Genomic DNA, 15,284 nt, shown 5'->3' with positions numbered 1-15,284 from the left:
AAGTTATGAAGATAGTATTCTAAATACATAAATTCATAGCTATAATCATACATATCTCAAAAGTTTTCAGAAAAAAACATAACCTGGCATATTTATATACATGCTACCATTCTAAACAACCAGTTGCTTCAATTGCTTACACCTGGGGGTTCAGACCTGCTGTTCTCCCTTGGGTTTTCTGGACCCTGATTGTCAAACCTGTGTGAAGTACAAGTTTTCAGCATTAAAGAAAGGTAATGAGTAAGTGGGAGAAGTAACGACCATATGTTCTGAAAGTCTAAGTTCTTGCTGATCAGGAGGGTTTCTGATAACTTACACCAACTTCAGTCTCTGAGATGACCAGGATGTCTACCTAGGCATTTGATGTCATTTAGCTCTAACTATAGCCTGAAAAAAAGACCCCAGGATTTAAAACGTAATTTGACACATATTACCTAGTATAAAAGCTTGAGGTGTTGAAGTATCCACCTGAGAAAATAAAACTTACGCTGTTAGAAGTCTTTCAAAACCCTGTCAGGGTGGTCCTAAGTCATATATACCATAATGACCTTTGCTCACATCTATTGAAAGAAAAGGGTGTCCAGTGCTTCTGGAGGGGATGCCTTCTGTTGAGTCAATTAACTAGGTCAGCTAATAGTCCTGACCCATATTTCAGTGACTGTAAGGTGCAGCTGCATGGTGAGAAATGAATCTGTATAAATGGGGAATTCCACACTTTCTGATTGCAGTGCCTGACTTGTTCAATTTTCCTAACACATGGTGCAGCAACTTGTCATGCTCTGAAAGTCAAGCAGTCTTCTAGCTCTTGCATGGTGCAAGTAAGAGATTCTGCCATGGAACCTTAATTAAAAATTCTCTCCCAAAACTGTAGGGGTAGAAACAAATCTGGATGGTGTCCTGTTCTGAGTAATTAAGTCTGGTAGAAGAGAGAGAGAGAGATTGATATCACTAAGATTTCTGATGTCTCTGGACTAGTGGTGCCTGGGCCTATCTGGGGCTACTTGGATGATTGAGACCTTGTTCTGTTTGACCTCCTTTAACATACATGGGGTCAGAGGAAATAGGTGGATATGCATACAACAGGCCCCCTGAATTCAGAGTATTAGGAAGTCATCTCCTTGAGTACCTAGACTCTGTCCTACCTTGGAACAAAATATTTTGCATTTCATCTTCTATTCATTCACAAAGAGATCTATGTGGGGAGCACCCCACTAATTTAAAATGGACTTGAGGATTGAATCTTTTTTATGGACCATTTGTGATTCTGAGAAAAATGCATAATTAGATGGTCTGCCGGTGTATTGTGTAGGTTTTGAAGGAGAACCTCAGTTAGTGTTGTGTTTTTTTTTGTTGTACCAATTTCACAGGATTGCTTCTTTACATTAGAGCATTGATCTTTGTTTACATAAAACATTGCAGTGGTATTGTCAGTTCTTATCTGTACACTCTGATCTTTGAGATGAGGTAAAAGGTCATGCAGACAAACCACGTCACTCTGAGCTCCAGAATATTTATATGAGCCGAGCCTCTTTTTGAGACTGCCAATCCTATATTGTAAAGTTTGTCGAGATGGGCTCCCCAACCCAGTAATGAAGTATCGGTTACTACTGACTTGGTGGGAAGTGCTGAGGAGAACGGAACTCCTTGTGGATCTGATGTGGGAATTCAAAACTTCTTGAGTGATGTGTATTCCCGTATCTATTTTGTGAATAGCAGGGTGATAGACCATCTGTAACCATCCCTGAAGACCGTGAAGATGCAGTCTGGTAAATGGCATCACCAGAGTACATGAAGCCATGACACTAAAAGACAGAGACATGTTCTTGCTGTAGTACATGGACTGTTTAGCTGTTGATTTATCAACTCTTGTATGTTCTGAAATCTGGTCTGTGGCAGGTATGCTCGAGCCATTATGTGATCTGTTAGAATTTACTGGGGCTCTATATTTTGTTTTGGAATTAAATGACATTTTCAAGTTCAGTCTCGGTCTGGAGAACAGATGCCTATGTACTGAACACAGTTTATCACCTGTTTGGGAGACTATCCTGTCACCAACCGATTGTCAGGAGATGGGTAAACCAATACATTTCTCTTTCTAACATGTACCGCGACCATAGCCAGACATTTTAGTTCAAGTTCTCAAGGCCATTGACCCCCGGAAAGGCAGCACCCTGTATTGGTAATGTGTATTGCCCACTATAGAACAAAATTTTTTCTTGTGTGTTGGATGGATGGAAACATGTAGTTGTAGACTGAGAGCTGCAAAGCGATCTAGGGAAGGAAGTAGGGAGGACAGGGTTATCATTTGTAATTTCAGTTAGCTAACAGACATTCAGATCTCTCAGGTCCAATATTGGACTGTAGCCTCCCAATTTTTGGTGACTAGAAAATCTCAGTAGAACCCTTTCCCTAATATTGGGGTGGAACCTCCTCTATAGCACCAGGAGCCAATAGAAACTGAACTTCTTGTTGAAGGAGACTCTCATGAGAGAGGTTCCTGAAAAGGGATGGGAGGAAGTTGGGTTGGTGTGGGACTATTTTGGAATTGAATAAAATGCTATTTTTTTATTAGTTCCAGTTTCTATCTCTTGCTGGTGATACTGCTCTATGTTTCCTGGAAATAATGCAGACAGTCCCCGAAAGGGGTAGGGAAGGGGTGTTTTAATATGGGTAAATGGATATGTATAAATCTAGGAACAAAGAATGCAGGTCATACTTGCATGATGGGAGACTATCCTGGGAAGCAGTGACTCTGAAGGAGATTTGGTGGATAATAAGCTGAAAGTAAGTTGCCGGTTTGATGCTGCAGCCAAAAGAGCTACCACGATCCTAGGATGCTAAAAAGGGGAATCTCGAGTTAAGAGTAGAGAGGTTAGTTTGCCTCTGTATTTGGCACAGGTCTGATCACTGCTGGAATACTGTGTCTAGTTCTGGTATCCATAATTCAAGAAGGATGTTGATAAATTGGAGAAGGGCCAGGGAAGAGCTATGAGAATGATCAAAAGATAAGAAAACCTGCTTTATGGGGATAATTAGCAGCAGGGCTGGCTTTAGGGCGATTCCCCTGAATCGGGCCCTGCACCCCCTAAGGATTCTCCACCGATGTGCCACCAAAGGCACCGACAGCTAGTAGGGCTGCTGCCGAAGTCCTGCTGCTGTCTTTGGTAGCAGCTCTTTCAAATCGGGCCCCGCAGTGCCTAAAGCTGGCCCTTATTAGCAGTTCCCAAACTGTGGCATTTGGGGTTATGCCATCAGTGGATGGAGTTGCAGCGATCCTTAGTGTGTGGAGGACACCATTTTTGCTCTGCACAGTGTGACCTCAAATGTACTGAGAGTACAAAATCACAATGCATGAAGATCTCCATTTTGCTCTCTAAAATGGCATCCTCCATGTGGCATGACCTCACACACAGGGCCGGCTCCAGAGTTTTTGCCACCCCAATCAGCAAAAAAAAAAAAAAAAAAAGCCACGATCACGACCTGCAGCTCTACCGCTGCCGCTTCAGTCTTCAGCAGCAATTTGGCGGCAGTGGTGTGGGGAAGTGGGTTAAGAACCAAACATTTTTTGCTCATGTTTCTACCTTAGACAGATCAAGAATTTCAAGTTTGGTCTGTCCTGGTTTTCTGAACAACCCCGGGGAAGCTCTTAAACCATGGTTGTTGTGAGCTGTAAGGGGTAGTTTACATACGAACTTGCAGACTTTAACTCAGTTAGCTTCCTGAAACAGATTTTGCTGTAAATCCAGTTTTGGACCCTTCAGCGTTAAGGAGCTAGTCAATTTAGCTAAGGTCAGTAACAAACCAGCCTTAGCTAACGTGAATTTAATCACATTTTTTACTCCAAGATGAATGTTCGCACACAGTCTTGCACAAAAACAATTTAATGGGTTTCACGTCACATTATTTTGGTGGAACTTTGTAGACCATTGAATGAGTTGGGTATTGAATCTTTAATGCAAGTTTCCTTTATCTGGTGTTAGTCACAGGGGTAGGATTTTCAACCTGCTCCATTGCCTTTGTGTTACTAGACTGCACAGGGAGTGGAGACTGGCTCTGTAGCCCCTGTGGTGGGGATTCCCCCAGCAAGCACAGAGATGGTTGGTGACACCAAGATGTGGTTGCATTATCTTGCACCAGGAATTTCTAGCTGGTGCATAACTTCTTGAAGGCTGACTTGAAAATAAAAACAAATGAAGAATTTTTTTTTTAAAGTGCATTTTAGGCCTTTGTGTCAAAGAAACAAGCCTAACTTCCCCCCTCCCTTAGCAAATATTGCTGTTAAAGGTGTTCCGCAGAGAACTTAAGTTCTTATTCTGTACTTCTACAAGTTGACTCCACAATGGTTTGCAGGATCAGGTAATAGTTTTAAGATAAGCTGCATTTTATGATCAATGTAAAAAGACAGTTCTCTAGTCCCTGCACCTCCATTTTTGAGGCACTCACTTGTTTTCCTCTTTCTTCATCTAAACTGCTACTCCCTATTGCATTGTGGAGGGAGAGGAGTTTTATTTTCCATTTACTGGGCAAACAATACAAATGCTATTGTTCCTAATTCAGAACTCATTTGTTCATGTGCCATTAAAACAATGAGATTACTTCTATACCCAATTGTGTAGTGCATTGTTATGAAAAACATGAAAACATGCTCTATTGAGACAGAACTGAAAGTAGCTTGATAGTTCATCTTATTTAGTGTGATGTTCCATCTTCCTGTTCTTTCTAGAGGTGATTTTTATAAATAGAAGTATATCAATATAGCTGTTCTCCTCTCTGAAATAAAATACCCTTTATTAGTTAAGCAGACACAGATTTCTTTCTGTGTCTAAATATATTTCATTCAGTCCACCTTGTCACCTGTGATTATATTCCTAGACTTTGTTTAAACACAAGTTTCATTCCAGGGCTGCATTAGGTACTTAGCGGATTGAGGGACACAGCAATGATTGCTCATTAGTCTGTGTAATAAGCTACTTTCATAAATGATGATGGCATGGTTTTGATGGGTGGTGGCTGCACACATGGACATTCAACATCACGTTATATCATTTCTAAGGACACCGCTTTCAGAAGGGCAGAAGATACAACTGAGCTGAGCTTGTACAAGAATGGAAAAAGTGGACACGTGGCCTGAAAAGTTGAGCAAACTATATGAACGCTGCTGGAACTACAGTGGGAATAGACAGGAGGGAAGAGTAGTAAGAAACTAGAGGAAAATCTCAGCTCCCTTTCAGAAGTAGAGACTGACTGGCTTTAAGTAACTGAGAATCAATCTCTGGAAAATGTTTGATGCTTGTTATTGCATCATGTGCAAAAAAACTTTTGCAGCTATTTAAATACAGAAATGCTATTATTGGGCTATAAATCCACTAACAGGCAGTTCAGGCTAGTCACTTGTTTACTCCAAGTCACATTCAGATAAATAGAACTTGCATTATCTCAAAATGAGGGTCAAATCCAGCACATAAGATCGCTCTGGCATGTTACATGCTTTCACAACACTCAAGTGTGACAGTGCCTGCTCTGCTGATACAGCAGCTAAATCTATTCAGCCTAGCTGACTGTTTTTATTATAGAAATGACTGTCAAATACGACTTCTAATTTATATTACCACGTATGAGGAACTTTTGTAAAATTAAGAGTATTGTCAAATGAGAAAAAAGAACCACTGAGTTGGGACCTGTCTGTTATGGCTTTATAATTATGCTATGAGATAGCAATCTAGGATTATGAGCAAGCCAGTTTGCAGGAGTGATGGTGGGAAATAATTATTGAACAAGAACATCAGTGGCAAGGTTCAAGAGATTATAAATAAGAAAGGTGTGAAGATACCTTTGTGTCCTTTAATAGATTACTATCACTCTCTTGTAACCAGCTGCATGAGCCTAGTTTAAAATCCAAGGAACAGGTAGATTTATTTAAAATAAAAAGCTTAAAAAAAATCAGTAGGTTTATTGTAGGTCTCAGAGGGGCACAGTATGAATAAATGGAATGCCTACATCTCTATACAGAATAACCCATGATTTGAATTAAAAACAAGCAGCTATGCAACTGGATTTCATTCATCATGATGTTTTCTTCTGTTTTTTCTTTTCATTCTCTTCCTTTTCTTTTTCAATTTCAGCAACGTACTTCTCAATTTCTTCAGGAGTTAAAATCTTTAAAAAAAAAAAACAACATAGGTGACCCTTAAGATACCAACAGACTTTACTGGAATGTGAAAGATCTACTTCTGATGAGAAAATTAAATCAATACTGTAATATCGTGCAGGGGTGAGTGTCTGTCTGTAAGCAAACACAAATACTCTGAACAGGCTGAGCTGTTTTGGAAGCTTTTGCCTTCATATTAGTTAGAAACAATTCTGCATCTGCCCTGAATGGAGAGCTGCTGTAGAAGTTAATGGGAATTCTACATGGAGAGCAGTACAGAAACAAGCATCAGAGGAGTAGTGAAGGTGAACAATATTATTAAAACGACAACAGTTACCTTGAGTGGCTGATCTCTTCTCATAACCGCCAGTTCAATGTTTTTCCCACCTGATTGCACAACCTGAAGTAGTCAAAAAGTTGAAAGGCTTAGAATGAGACATTCTATTCTATTCCATATATCAATTCTGATTAAGTCTCCCTAAGAGAGTCACTGATGGGAACTTTAAATTTCTCTTTCCGTTAGCTCAGAGAGCTGTGTATTTCATTACAAATATTAGCACTGCAAAACAATAAGCCTCTTCAGTCTAATGAACTCTACTCCAACTCAGTGCATAGATTATGTACGCTTCCACCAATTAAAAGCCCAAGGCACTGAATTGTAGGGTTATTCACTTAGCTCAAGTTCTAAGTGCATACAACAGAACACAAGGAATAAGCTAGTGCACATTGTTTAAGTATGTTCAGAATGAATGTGTGCACCAATATCCAAAGCTTAAGTCTGATTTTTAAAAAATTATTCTTCACAAGGAAACTGGTAGATTATTACATATAGTCCTGGTAAAAATCGGTTGTTTAAGAAGTGTTTTGTAGCTCAATCCTACAGCCAGCATCTAGTGTCCTCAGCCTATAATGGAAAATACCATTTCTGATAAATTCTAGAAGTCATGGGTGACTTATGGTGAATGAACTGGGTATACTTGAATGAACTGCGGAAACTGTCAGCAGGCTGTTGAATCAGACTTACTTCAAGAAGAGCCTTGATGACAAGTTTAATGGTCAGATCATCTGTTTCAATGGCTTCATCAGTATAGTTTTTCTCCAGGAATTCACGCACAGACTTGGCTCCTCTCCCAATGGCATTAGCCTAGAATAATTGCAGAAAAGGGTAGAACAAGTTTGGGGGGATTTAATACTTTTTAAAGTACACTTCACTGAGAAAATACTAACAGAAAATGATGCAAATACCCAACAGACTGCATACCCTGTTGTGCATATAATGATCCCAAGACTGGATTAATAACCATTCAGAAGATCATTGCCACTCACCCACAATAAAAAACAAGTGAAGCCAAATCACTATAAAAAAAGTGTTGAAAGATACTTCAATGACACACAAGCACGTGTGTGTTTTCAGGAGGATGGGGTAAGATTTCCAAAGTAAAGTTTTATCCTATGTGCTGCTAGCCCTACTAAACTTTGGTCACTACTTTTAAGTCTCAACTCTAATACCAGGGGGGTATGGGGTATTCAAACTTTTCTGCCCCTTGACCACATTTGAACAGACATTGTTGCTGTCTAATGGACATTTTCGCTCCCATTCACAGTTGGGCAGACCACCTCCATCCTATTTGTAGTCACCTAACATCCACAGAAATATATTTGTTGCTGTCTTAGAACGTTTTTGCAGCTGGCAAGCTAGCACCATGTCAACAGACAGCTCTTCACTGGCTCTCAGACCACATAGTATAAGACAGGGGACAGCAACCCTTCAGAAGTGGTGTGCCGAGTCTTTATGTATTCACTCTAATTTAAGGTTTTGTGTGCCAGTAATACATTTTAATGTTTTTAGAAGGTCTCTTTCTATAAGTCTATAATATATAACTAAACTATTGTTGTATGTAAAGTAAATAAGATTTTTAAAATGTTTAAAAAGCTTCATTTAAAATTAAATTAAAATGCAGAGCCCTCCCCCTCAATGGCCAGGAACCGGGCAGTCTGAGTGCCACTGAAAATCAGTTTGTGTGCTGCCTTTGGCACATGTGCCATAGGTTGCCTACCCCGGTATAAGAACTACCAAGTCCATCTTCCAGCAAGATATGATCTCCCCAGAGGATAAATTAGCTGCTGAATGACATTTCATTTAATCTCAGCCAGTAGAAAGAGTCGACTCACCTTCCAAGCATGGTAAGTGCCAGAAGGATCAGTCTGATAGAGTCTGGGAGTTCCATCGAAGTCAAATCCCACAATAAGGGCAGAGATCCCAAAAGGTCTGCGGCCATTACTTTGAGTATATCGCTGATGAGAATCAAGACAGAGCTTATTTCAGAAACTTCTCCACAACACATATGGATTTCTAAAAGTAGTAGTTGTACAAAAGTTACATAGAAAGTTTATCGTATTTCTTATAATTTGTTACTGGGACCTTTTCTCCCCTTATTGTGGTTTCAAGATAATATTTCTTGTACTGCAGGTCACCCATAAACTAAAGCATGTAAGAGGATGGTTCCAAAATAACAGCCTTTCTTAGATACTTCTGAATTTACTACTACCACCACATTAAAAAAAAAAAGTGAAATATTGTTGTTCTTGTTTCACGTTAAGACATTCAGAGGTATCTAGGAATGTAACCTTGTATAAATTGATTAGCAGATTGATGGGCAAAGAAAGAATGCAAAAAAGCAGCTTTACCAAGCTGTACTGACATGAAGGCTTAGAAAACCCATTTAAAAAACCCAAAGACATGGAAGTGAAGGTGAAACATGATCATTCTTACAGAACAGTAACTTTTGTGATAAGTCCAATAGCTGCCAAGATCCCAAGTCTCTCAGAATTTAAATACTCTGATGAGAAGTAGACTACTCCACAGCTGGTGTTGCTTCACAATGTTAAAGAGCACCCACATTCCAGCTCTGTCAGTATAGCGGCCCAATCCTGCATTTCTTGCCCAATTATTTTCGCAAGAATTTGGGCCACAGGAAATACAGAATCAGATTTGCTGCTTGTAAAACGAGTTTTTAAATATTTGTGTGTCTGTCAGAATGAAAAATAATTACATGTGAGATTATTCCCTTGTAATAAAACAAAAATCTGAAATAAACTTTCATGGAAAGAATGTAAACATGTTTGCCTTTCCAATACATAACAGAGCTCACACTAAAGATGGACTATGCATAAACTGGACTCTTACTAAATAGTGGAGATCACTGAGATTAATGCATTAGTAAGAGATTAAATAAAAATGCATCATGGAATGTACTATTTGTCCATTTTGATACTGTATTTAATTTTAAATTAATAAAAGTTCTAGTGTATTAAATGTATTTTATAAACATGTCTTAATAGGTCGCACTACAGTGTTCTGCTAGTAAATCTTGGTAAGCTGGAGAAACCAATCTATGTGAATTAAAGATGGCAGATCAGCATGTTTCTACTATTAATACATAATAAGTGCAATAATGCTGTCCCAATAAGCATTAACTAACTTTCTGGATTTGCCCATCTTTGGGAGAAACCAATGACATACCGTTTCTCCCCTCTGTCTGAAGCTACAGCAATAATATCCAACCAAGAGATTCTACTCTGTTATCCTGGCTTTTCACTAGTGTAACAGCAGAATTTGGACCAAAGTTAGGTTTTATTTACCCACTGATTCTCTGGCACCATATTTTTACAATGAATGGAGAAAAACAGTACAGAGTTGCCTAATATACCTGTTTCAGGCTTGCGATGTAACGTGTGATGTATTCCACGGTGACAGGATCCTCCACAGTAAGTCTATGGCTTTGACACTCCACACGAGCCCTATTTATCACTATTCTGGCATCAGCTGTGAGCCCTGCAATGATAATATGATTCACTATGTGCTCAAATGTGTACTTGGCACCAGACAGATAAATAAGATAGACAGTCCCTGCCCAAAGGGGGCTCAGAATCTAAATTCAGACAAGAGGGATGAGTAACAAAAAGGGGACATGGGTCACAATGACAAGATCATGTAGTTAGTTCGGCTTGTCATGAAGGTACAGTAATTTTTTATAAGTAGCTAAACCAAATTTTAATTTTAGTTTTTATCTTTCATGCTTGTGAATTAGAGACAAATGCTCAAACAAGTGTCCAGAATATTTGTTATCGGAGTGTCAGTAGGCCAACTAGAAACAGTTTAGCAAAATGTCTATCCTCAAAAAGATATCTGCTATATTGCTTATATACTGTACTGCCTCATAATGAGCACAGGTGACGGATCCATATTAATCTTGTCCAGTCCTCCTGGTTAGAGGTAAAGCTTGATGCTGCTGTTGCCATAATAGGTATATAGGATTAAGAACTGTAAAAGTTAGTTTGCAAGAGTGACAGATGTGTCTAAATCTAAAGAGGAATACCTTGGCCTACTGATTTGGATATCTGCACAAAGAGTAATAACTTACAACTGTTTAGTATTTTAGAACAGTTGTGTTACTAACAACTTACATTGACAGTGAAAGAATTTTGACTTGTCATTTACTTATGCTGCTTATTTTTCATTACTCTCAGCTCGGACAATGAAAGTCAATGAAGTCACTTTCAAGTTCTTAGAGCTTCAATCATTGTAGGCAGTAATTCATTTAAAACTAGTCTTTTTCTTCTGATCCTTGGTTTTATAATAGCTTGTAAAATTTAACCTTGAAGTCACATTCAAACGGGGAGAGTTCCTTTAATTTAGCCTTTTCATATACATTGTCCAGTTTATGGACGATCAAATAATTTTATCTGTATCTGTTTGTTCACCTCCCCTCAGCCACAATGTACACCTCTGCCAAAGCTGGAATTAAAATACAGGAATTCCCAGTTTTCAGCCTCATGTTTAATCCATTGCATCACACAAGCTCTGAATATAAGGACATTTTCCTCATTAAATTGCTGGTTCTATAGAATTACTCTTTAGGCATTCTTATTCAAAGGAAATAAGTAAACACCTAAATACAATCCCTCCTCTTCTCCCTTCCACCAATTGTCCAAAGGAATTTTATTTTCACCATGGTTCTCAAACTTTTCTACTGGTGACCCCCTTTCACATAGCAAGCCTCTGAGTGCGACCCCCCTTATCAATTAAAAACACATGTTTATAAATTTAACACCATTATAAATGCTGGCGGCAAAGCAGGGTTTGAGGTGGAGGCTGACAGCTCGCGACCCCCCATGTAATAACCTTGAGACCTCCTGAGGGGTCACGACCCCCAGTTTGAGAACCCTTGCAATATCGCAATGTTCCAATAAATAGCTTTTAATTCCAGTGCCTGTTCCCAGCTTAATAGATGAGTATTTAATAGTCCAATTGTCAGACACTGCATACCTGCAAAAGCCATGCAGACATTGTCATCAAGGGCGCAGATCTTCCTCACAGTTCTTTCATCCTGAAGTTTTGCCATAGATTTCTTTTCCACACCAAGAACAACAATCTCTTTTCCTCGTACTCCAACCTTCAATGCATTCAAAACCAATGACAGTTAAGATACACCCAACAGACCTATAATAGGTATAGGCTTTTCTTGAAACGAGTACAAAAGTATTAATTCCATTTGAAGCTTCAAATGCTTTGCTTCATGTTGTAGTCTGCAACAAGTTGGAAATTAACTGATGTAAGATAGCAGAAAGTGGTCCATGTACCAGCAAGTATGAGGCTTTATCATGAATATGCCACAGAATAATTCTCTGAGCATACATTAGTGTTTATAATGTAATTGTACTTTATACCTAATGTAGTTGCATCTTTATACTTAATTCCAAGCTGAATTAAGAACACTGTTGCTGCTGTAACTGAATACTTGTTATGGTAGTAAGTCAGAGCCAAATACAAGCTATTGCTCCTCAGGTCCAAAATATACTAAGATTGTTGCATAGTCTATGGTCCTTACCATAAATGCAGTCCATCCATACGTTGCTTCCTCTATATACCAAACTCTCAGATCATCCTATGCACTCCTTCCCCCACCTCCCCTTTCCCAACGTTAGGAAAATGGGGTTTGTTTGTTTTTTAAAGCCATATTCTCACCGCTTTTCATACAGGGGACTGGAAAATTTGGTTCTTTCTTGGCAATCTGATTTATGATGATCCAATAGATTTTCCAACTTTACCATATTACAGATTATCACATAATGAGAGCTATAGCCAAGATTACATTGGACACTTCCACATTCTCATTGCTTTCTGAAATTCTCCTTTGGGCTTGAAGTTTGTTATTCTCATCCCCAATGCAAATATTTTGTTACTGAGGAGATAAAAAGAGATGCACAGTTTTTCAGCATTGTCTTTTTTCTAAACAATAACTGTGAAATTTATAAAGTGATAATGTTTTGCAACCACTGTGCACTGGTGTAAAGAGCTATACAAGGTTCAGTGCTCTGGTGAATCAGGCCTTCAATTTTTTTGTATTGCTGTCACCCAGAACAATTTTACACCCTTTCTCCCCTCCCCCGCCCAGGGTAATGCTTGTAGAAAATAGTGTGTTGCCAAAAAGGCATGCAGCAACTGTCAGAACTCATTTCTCCACGCACCATTTGCCTCAATGACTTGTACTGACCTGCTGGTTTAGGGCTTACGTTTGTAGTAGTATCACCGCCAGATACGACTATTCAATAAAATATAAGCTCCCTAGTGTGTTTAAAATAAGTTTGTCATCAAATAATTTTTTAGATACAGGTTATGTACTTTACCAAAAAAGCCTTTATATCTAATGCACCTGTAAAGTGCCAAACACACCTATGTCACTGTATAGGTTAGTATTATACACTCTGGCAAAATCAAACTCATTTGGGATTCATTTTTAAAAACAGTTTTAGAAAAATGTCTGTTTCATAATTTCCAGTTTGCAAACAGACACCACCATCAATTTGCATTTACACAGCACTTCATGTTTTCAAGCAGCACAGACACTTAATCATTGTGAAGTAGGCATTATCCCCATCTTGCAAGTGAGGAAATAGAGTCAGGGATGTTAAGTTGTGTGCCCGAGGCCCCATGGCAAGTGAGAAGCACGGAAAGAAGAATTCATCAGACCATGCTCTGAAGCATCCCTAGCCTCTGTTTGCCAGAAGCTGGGAACGGGTGCTGGGATCACTCAAGGATTACCTGCTCTGTTCATTTCTTCTCAAGCACCTGGCATTGGCCACTGTCCGAAGACAGGATACTGGGCTAGATGGACATTTAGTCTGACCCAGTACGGCCGTTCTTATGTTCTAAAAGATCTTAGCTCCCAACCCCCAAGAGCAATCTTCTAGTAACTTGCCATAAACAATGGGCTCCTGCAGAGTTTATGGTGGGAAACTCTCATTAGATGTCAGGAGTTTTATTATTATTGGAGCAAGGTTGGATCCTATGCTCTGGAGTGGAGATATTTTTACATTCAATTATCTTCCCAGGATGAGGAATTTTGTTTCTATTATATTTCAAACTCCAGCATTTTTTTTTAAAGCTCTCTCCTTCTGCCTAGTGGGCTTTACTACACAGACCAGCCCACACTACACACGCTATGGCAGGGTCAGACACCCCCAGTGATGCCAGCTCAGTCCAACTTAGGGTTGGGGAGATGGGGAGGCGCAGAGTCTTAAAGGCCAAATGGCAGAAGGGCCAGTGTCCCAGGGAAAGTGTCATGGTGCGGCGAGCTCTGCTCTGGCTCAAGGGAGCTTCCTGTCCTGTCATACCCTGCCACGGATGCTCCCACCACATGCAACCACTGCTGGGCATCTACTCCCCAATTCCTCCCACACCTCCAGGCATCCACTCCCCACACTCCTGAGCTCCCTCAGACACCCCCAACTCTCCCTCCCTCAGGCCCCCCACTACTGCCCCCAGCCCCTTCCCCCCACCTCACCTCTCCCAGCCCCCCTCCCTCAGGCCCCCCACTACTGCCCCCAGCCCTTCCCTCCCACCTCACCTCTCCCAGCCCCCCTCCCTCAGGCCCCCCACTACTGCCCCCAGCCCCTCCCCCCACCTCACCTCTCCCAGCCCCCCTCCCTCAGGCCCCCCACTACTGCCCCCAGCCCCTTCCCCCCACCTCACCTCTCCCAGCCCCCCTCCCTCAGGCCCCCCACTACTGCCCCCAGCCCCTTCCCCCCACCCCAACTCCCCCAGCCCCCCCCCCTCCGCCCCCCCCACTACTGCCCCCAGCCCCTCCCCCCCACCTCACCACTCCCACCCCCCCTCCCTCCGCCCCCCCCACTACTGCCCCCAGCCCCTCCCCCCCACCTCTCCCAGCCCCCCTCCCTCAGGGCCCCCACTACTGCCCCCGGCCCCTCCCCCACCTCACCTCTCCCAGCCCCCCTCCCTCAGCCCCCCCACTACTGCCCCCAGCCCCTCCCCCCACCTCTCCCAGCCCCCCTCCCTCAGGCCCCCCCACTCCTGCCCCCCGCCCCTCCCCCCACCTCACCTCTCCCAGCCCCTCCCTCAGGGCCCCCACTACTGCCCCCAGCCGCTTGCCCCCACCTCACCTCTCCCAGCCCCCCTCCCTCAGGCCCCCCACTACTGCCCCCAGCCCCTCCCCCCCACCTCTCCCAGCCCCCTTCCCTCAGGGCCCCCAGCCCCTTCCCCCCACCTCACCCAGCCCCCCTCCCTCAGGCCCCCCACTACTGCCCCCAGCCCCTTCCCCCTCAGGTTCCCCCCTCTCTGCACACACAGAGCCCCGCTCGAGCCCTGCCCGCGTGCGCCCCCTCCACGCTCGCCCCGCTGCCCTCGGCCCTGGGAGCGGCGGCCATTCCCCGCGGCGGCGCGGCGCGGCCCGGCCCTCACTCACCGCGGTGGAGCCCTTCTTCACCGCCTCCTGCGCGTACTCCACCTGGAAGAGGTGGCCGTCCGGCGAGAAGACGGTGATGGCCCGATCGTAGCTCATGACTCCGGCCCGCCGAGCTGCACCGCCCGGGCCCAGCTACCTGCCTCCCTCAGAACCGCACACTCATCCGCCCGCCCGCCCTGCGCGCGCCGCTTCCGGAGCCGCGCCACGCACGCGCCACGCCGAAGGCGGCCCTTGCGCCAAATGCGTAGGCGGATCTTCATCCTGGCGTACGTACTCGGCAGGAGGAGCGCAGGCGCAAGCCGAAGGGCCAGGCAGCCTCTCTACGCCTTTGGCGTACCAAGTTGCGGTCTGCCTCCCGTACGCATTTGACG

At 42.6% G+C, this 15,284-nt stretch overlaps 1 protein-coding gene across 1 annotated transcript; it reads right to left on the bottom strand.

The window, feature by feature from the left end:
- Positions 1 to 5,930: 5,930 nt before the first annotated feature.
- PSMA7 (proteasome 20S subunit alpha 7) lies at positions 5,931 to 15,083 on the bottom strand. Its single transcript, XM_044986410.1, has 7 exons — positions 14,914 to 15,083; positions 11,478 to 11,604; positions 9,859 to 9,983; positions 8,321 to 8,443; positions 7,173 to 7,292; positions 6,486 to 6,548; positions 5,931 to 6,156 (listed from the first exon to the last, which is right to left on the bottom strand). Exons 1-7 carry the CDS (start codon positions 15,007 to 15,009, stop codon positions 6,064 to 6,066), a joined length of 747 nt encoding a protein of 248 aa, XP_044842345.1. The 5' UTR covers positions 15,010 to 15,083; the 3' UTR covers positions 5,931 to 6,063.
- Positions 15,084 to 15,284: the final 201 nt, after the last annotated feature.

Source organism: Mauremys mutica, chromosome 13 (genome assembly GCF_020497125.1).
Source record: "Mauremys mutica isolate MM-2020 ecotype Southern chromosome 13, ASM2049712v1, whole genome shotgun sequence".
Taxonomy (NCBI): Eukaryota; Metazoa; Chordata; order Testudines; family Geoemydidae; genus Mauremys; species Mauremys mutica.
This window is presented reverse-complemented; position numbering and strand designations above follow the sequence as displayed.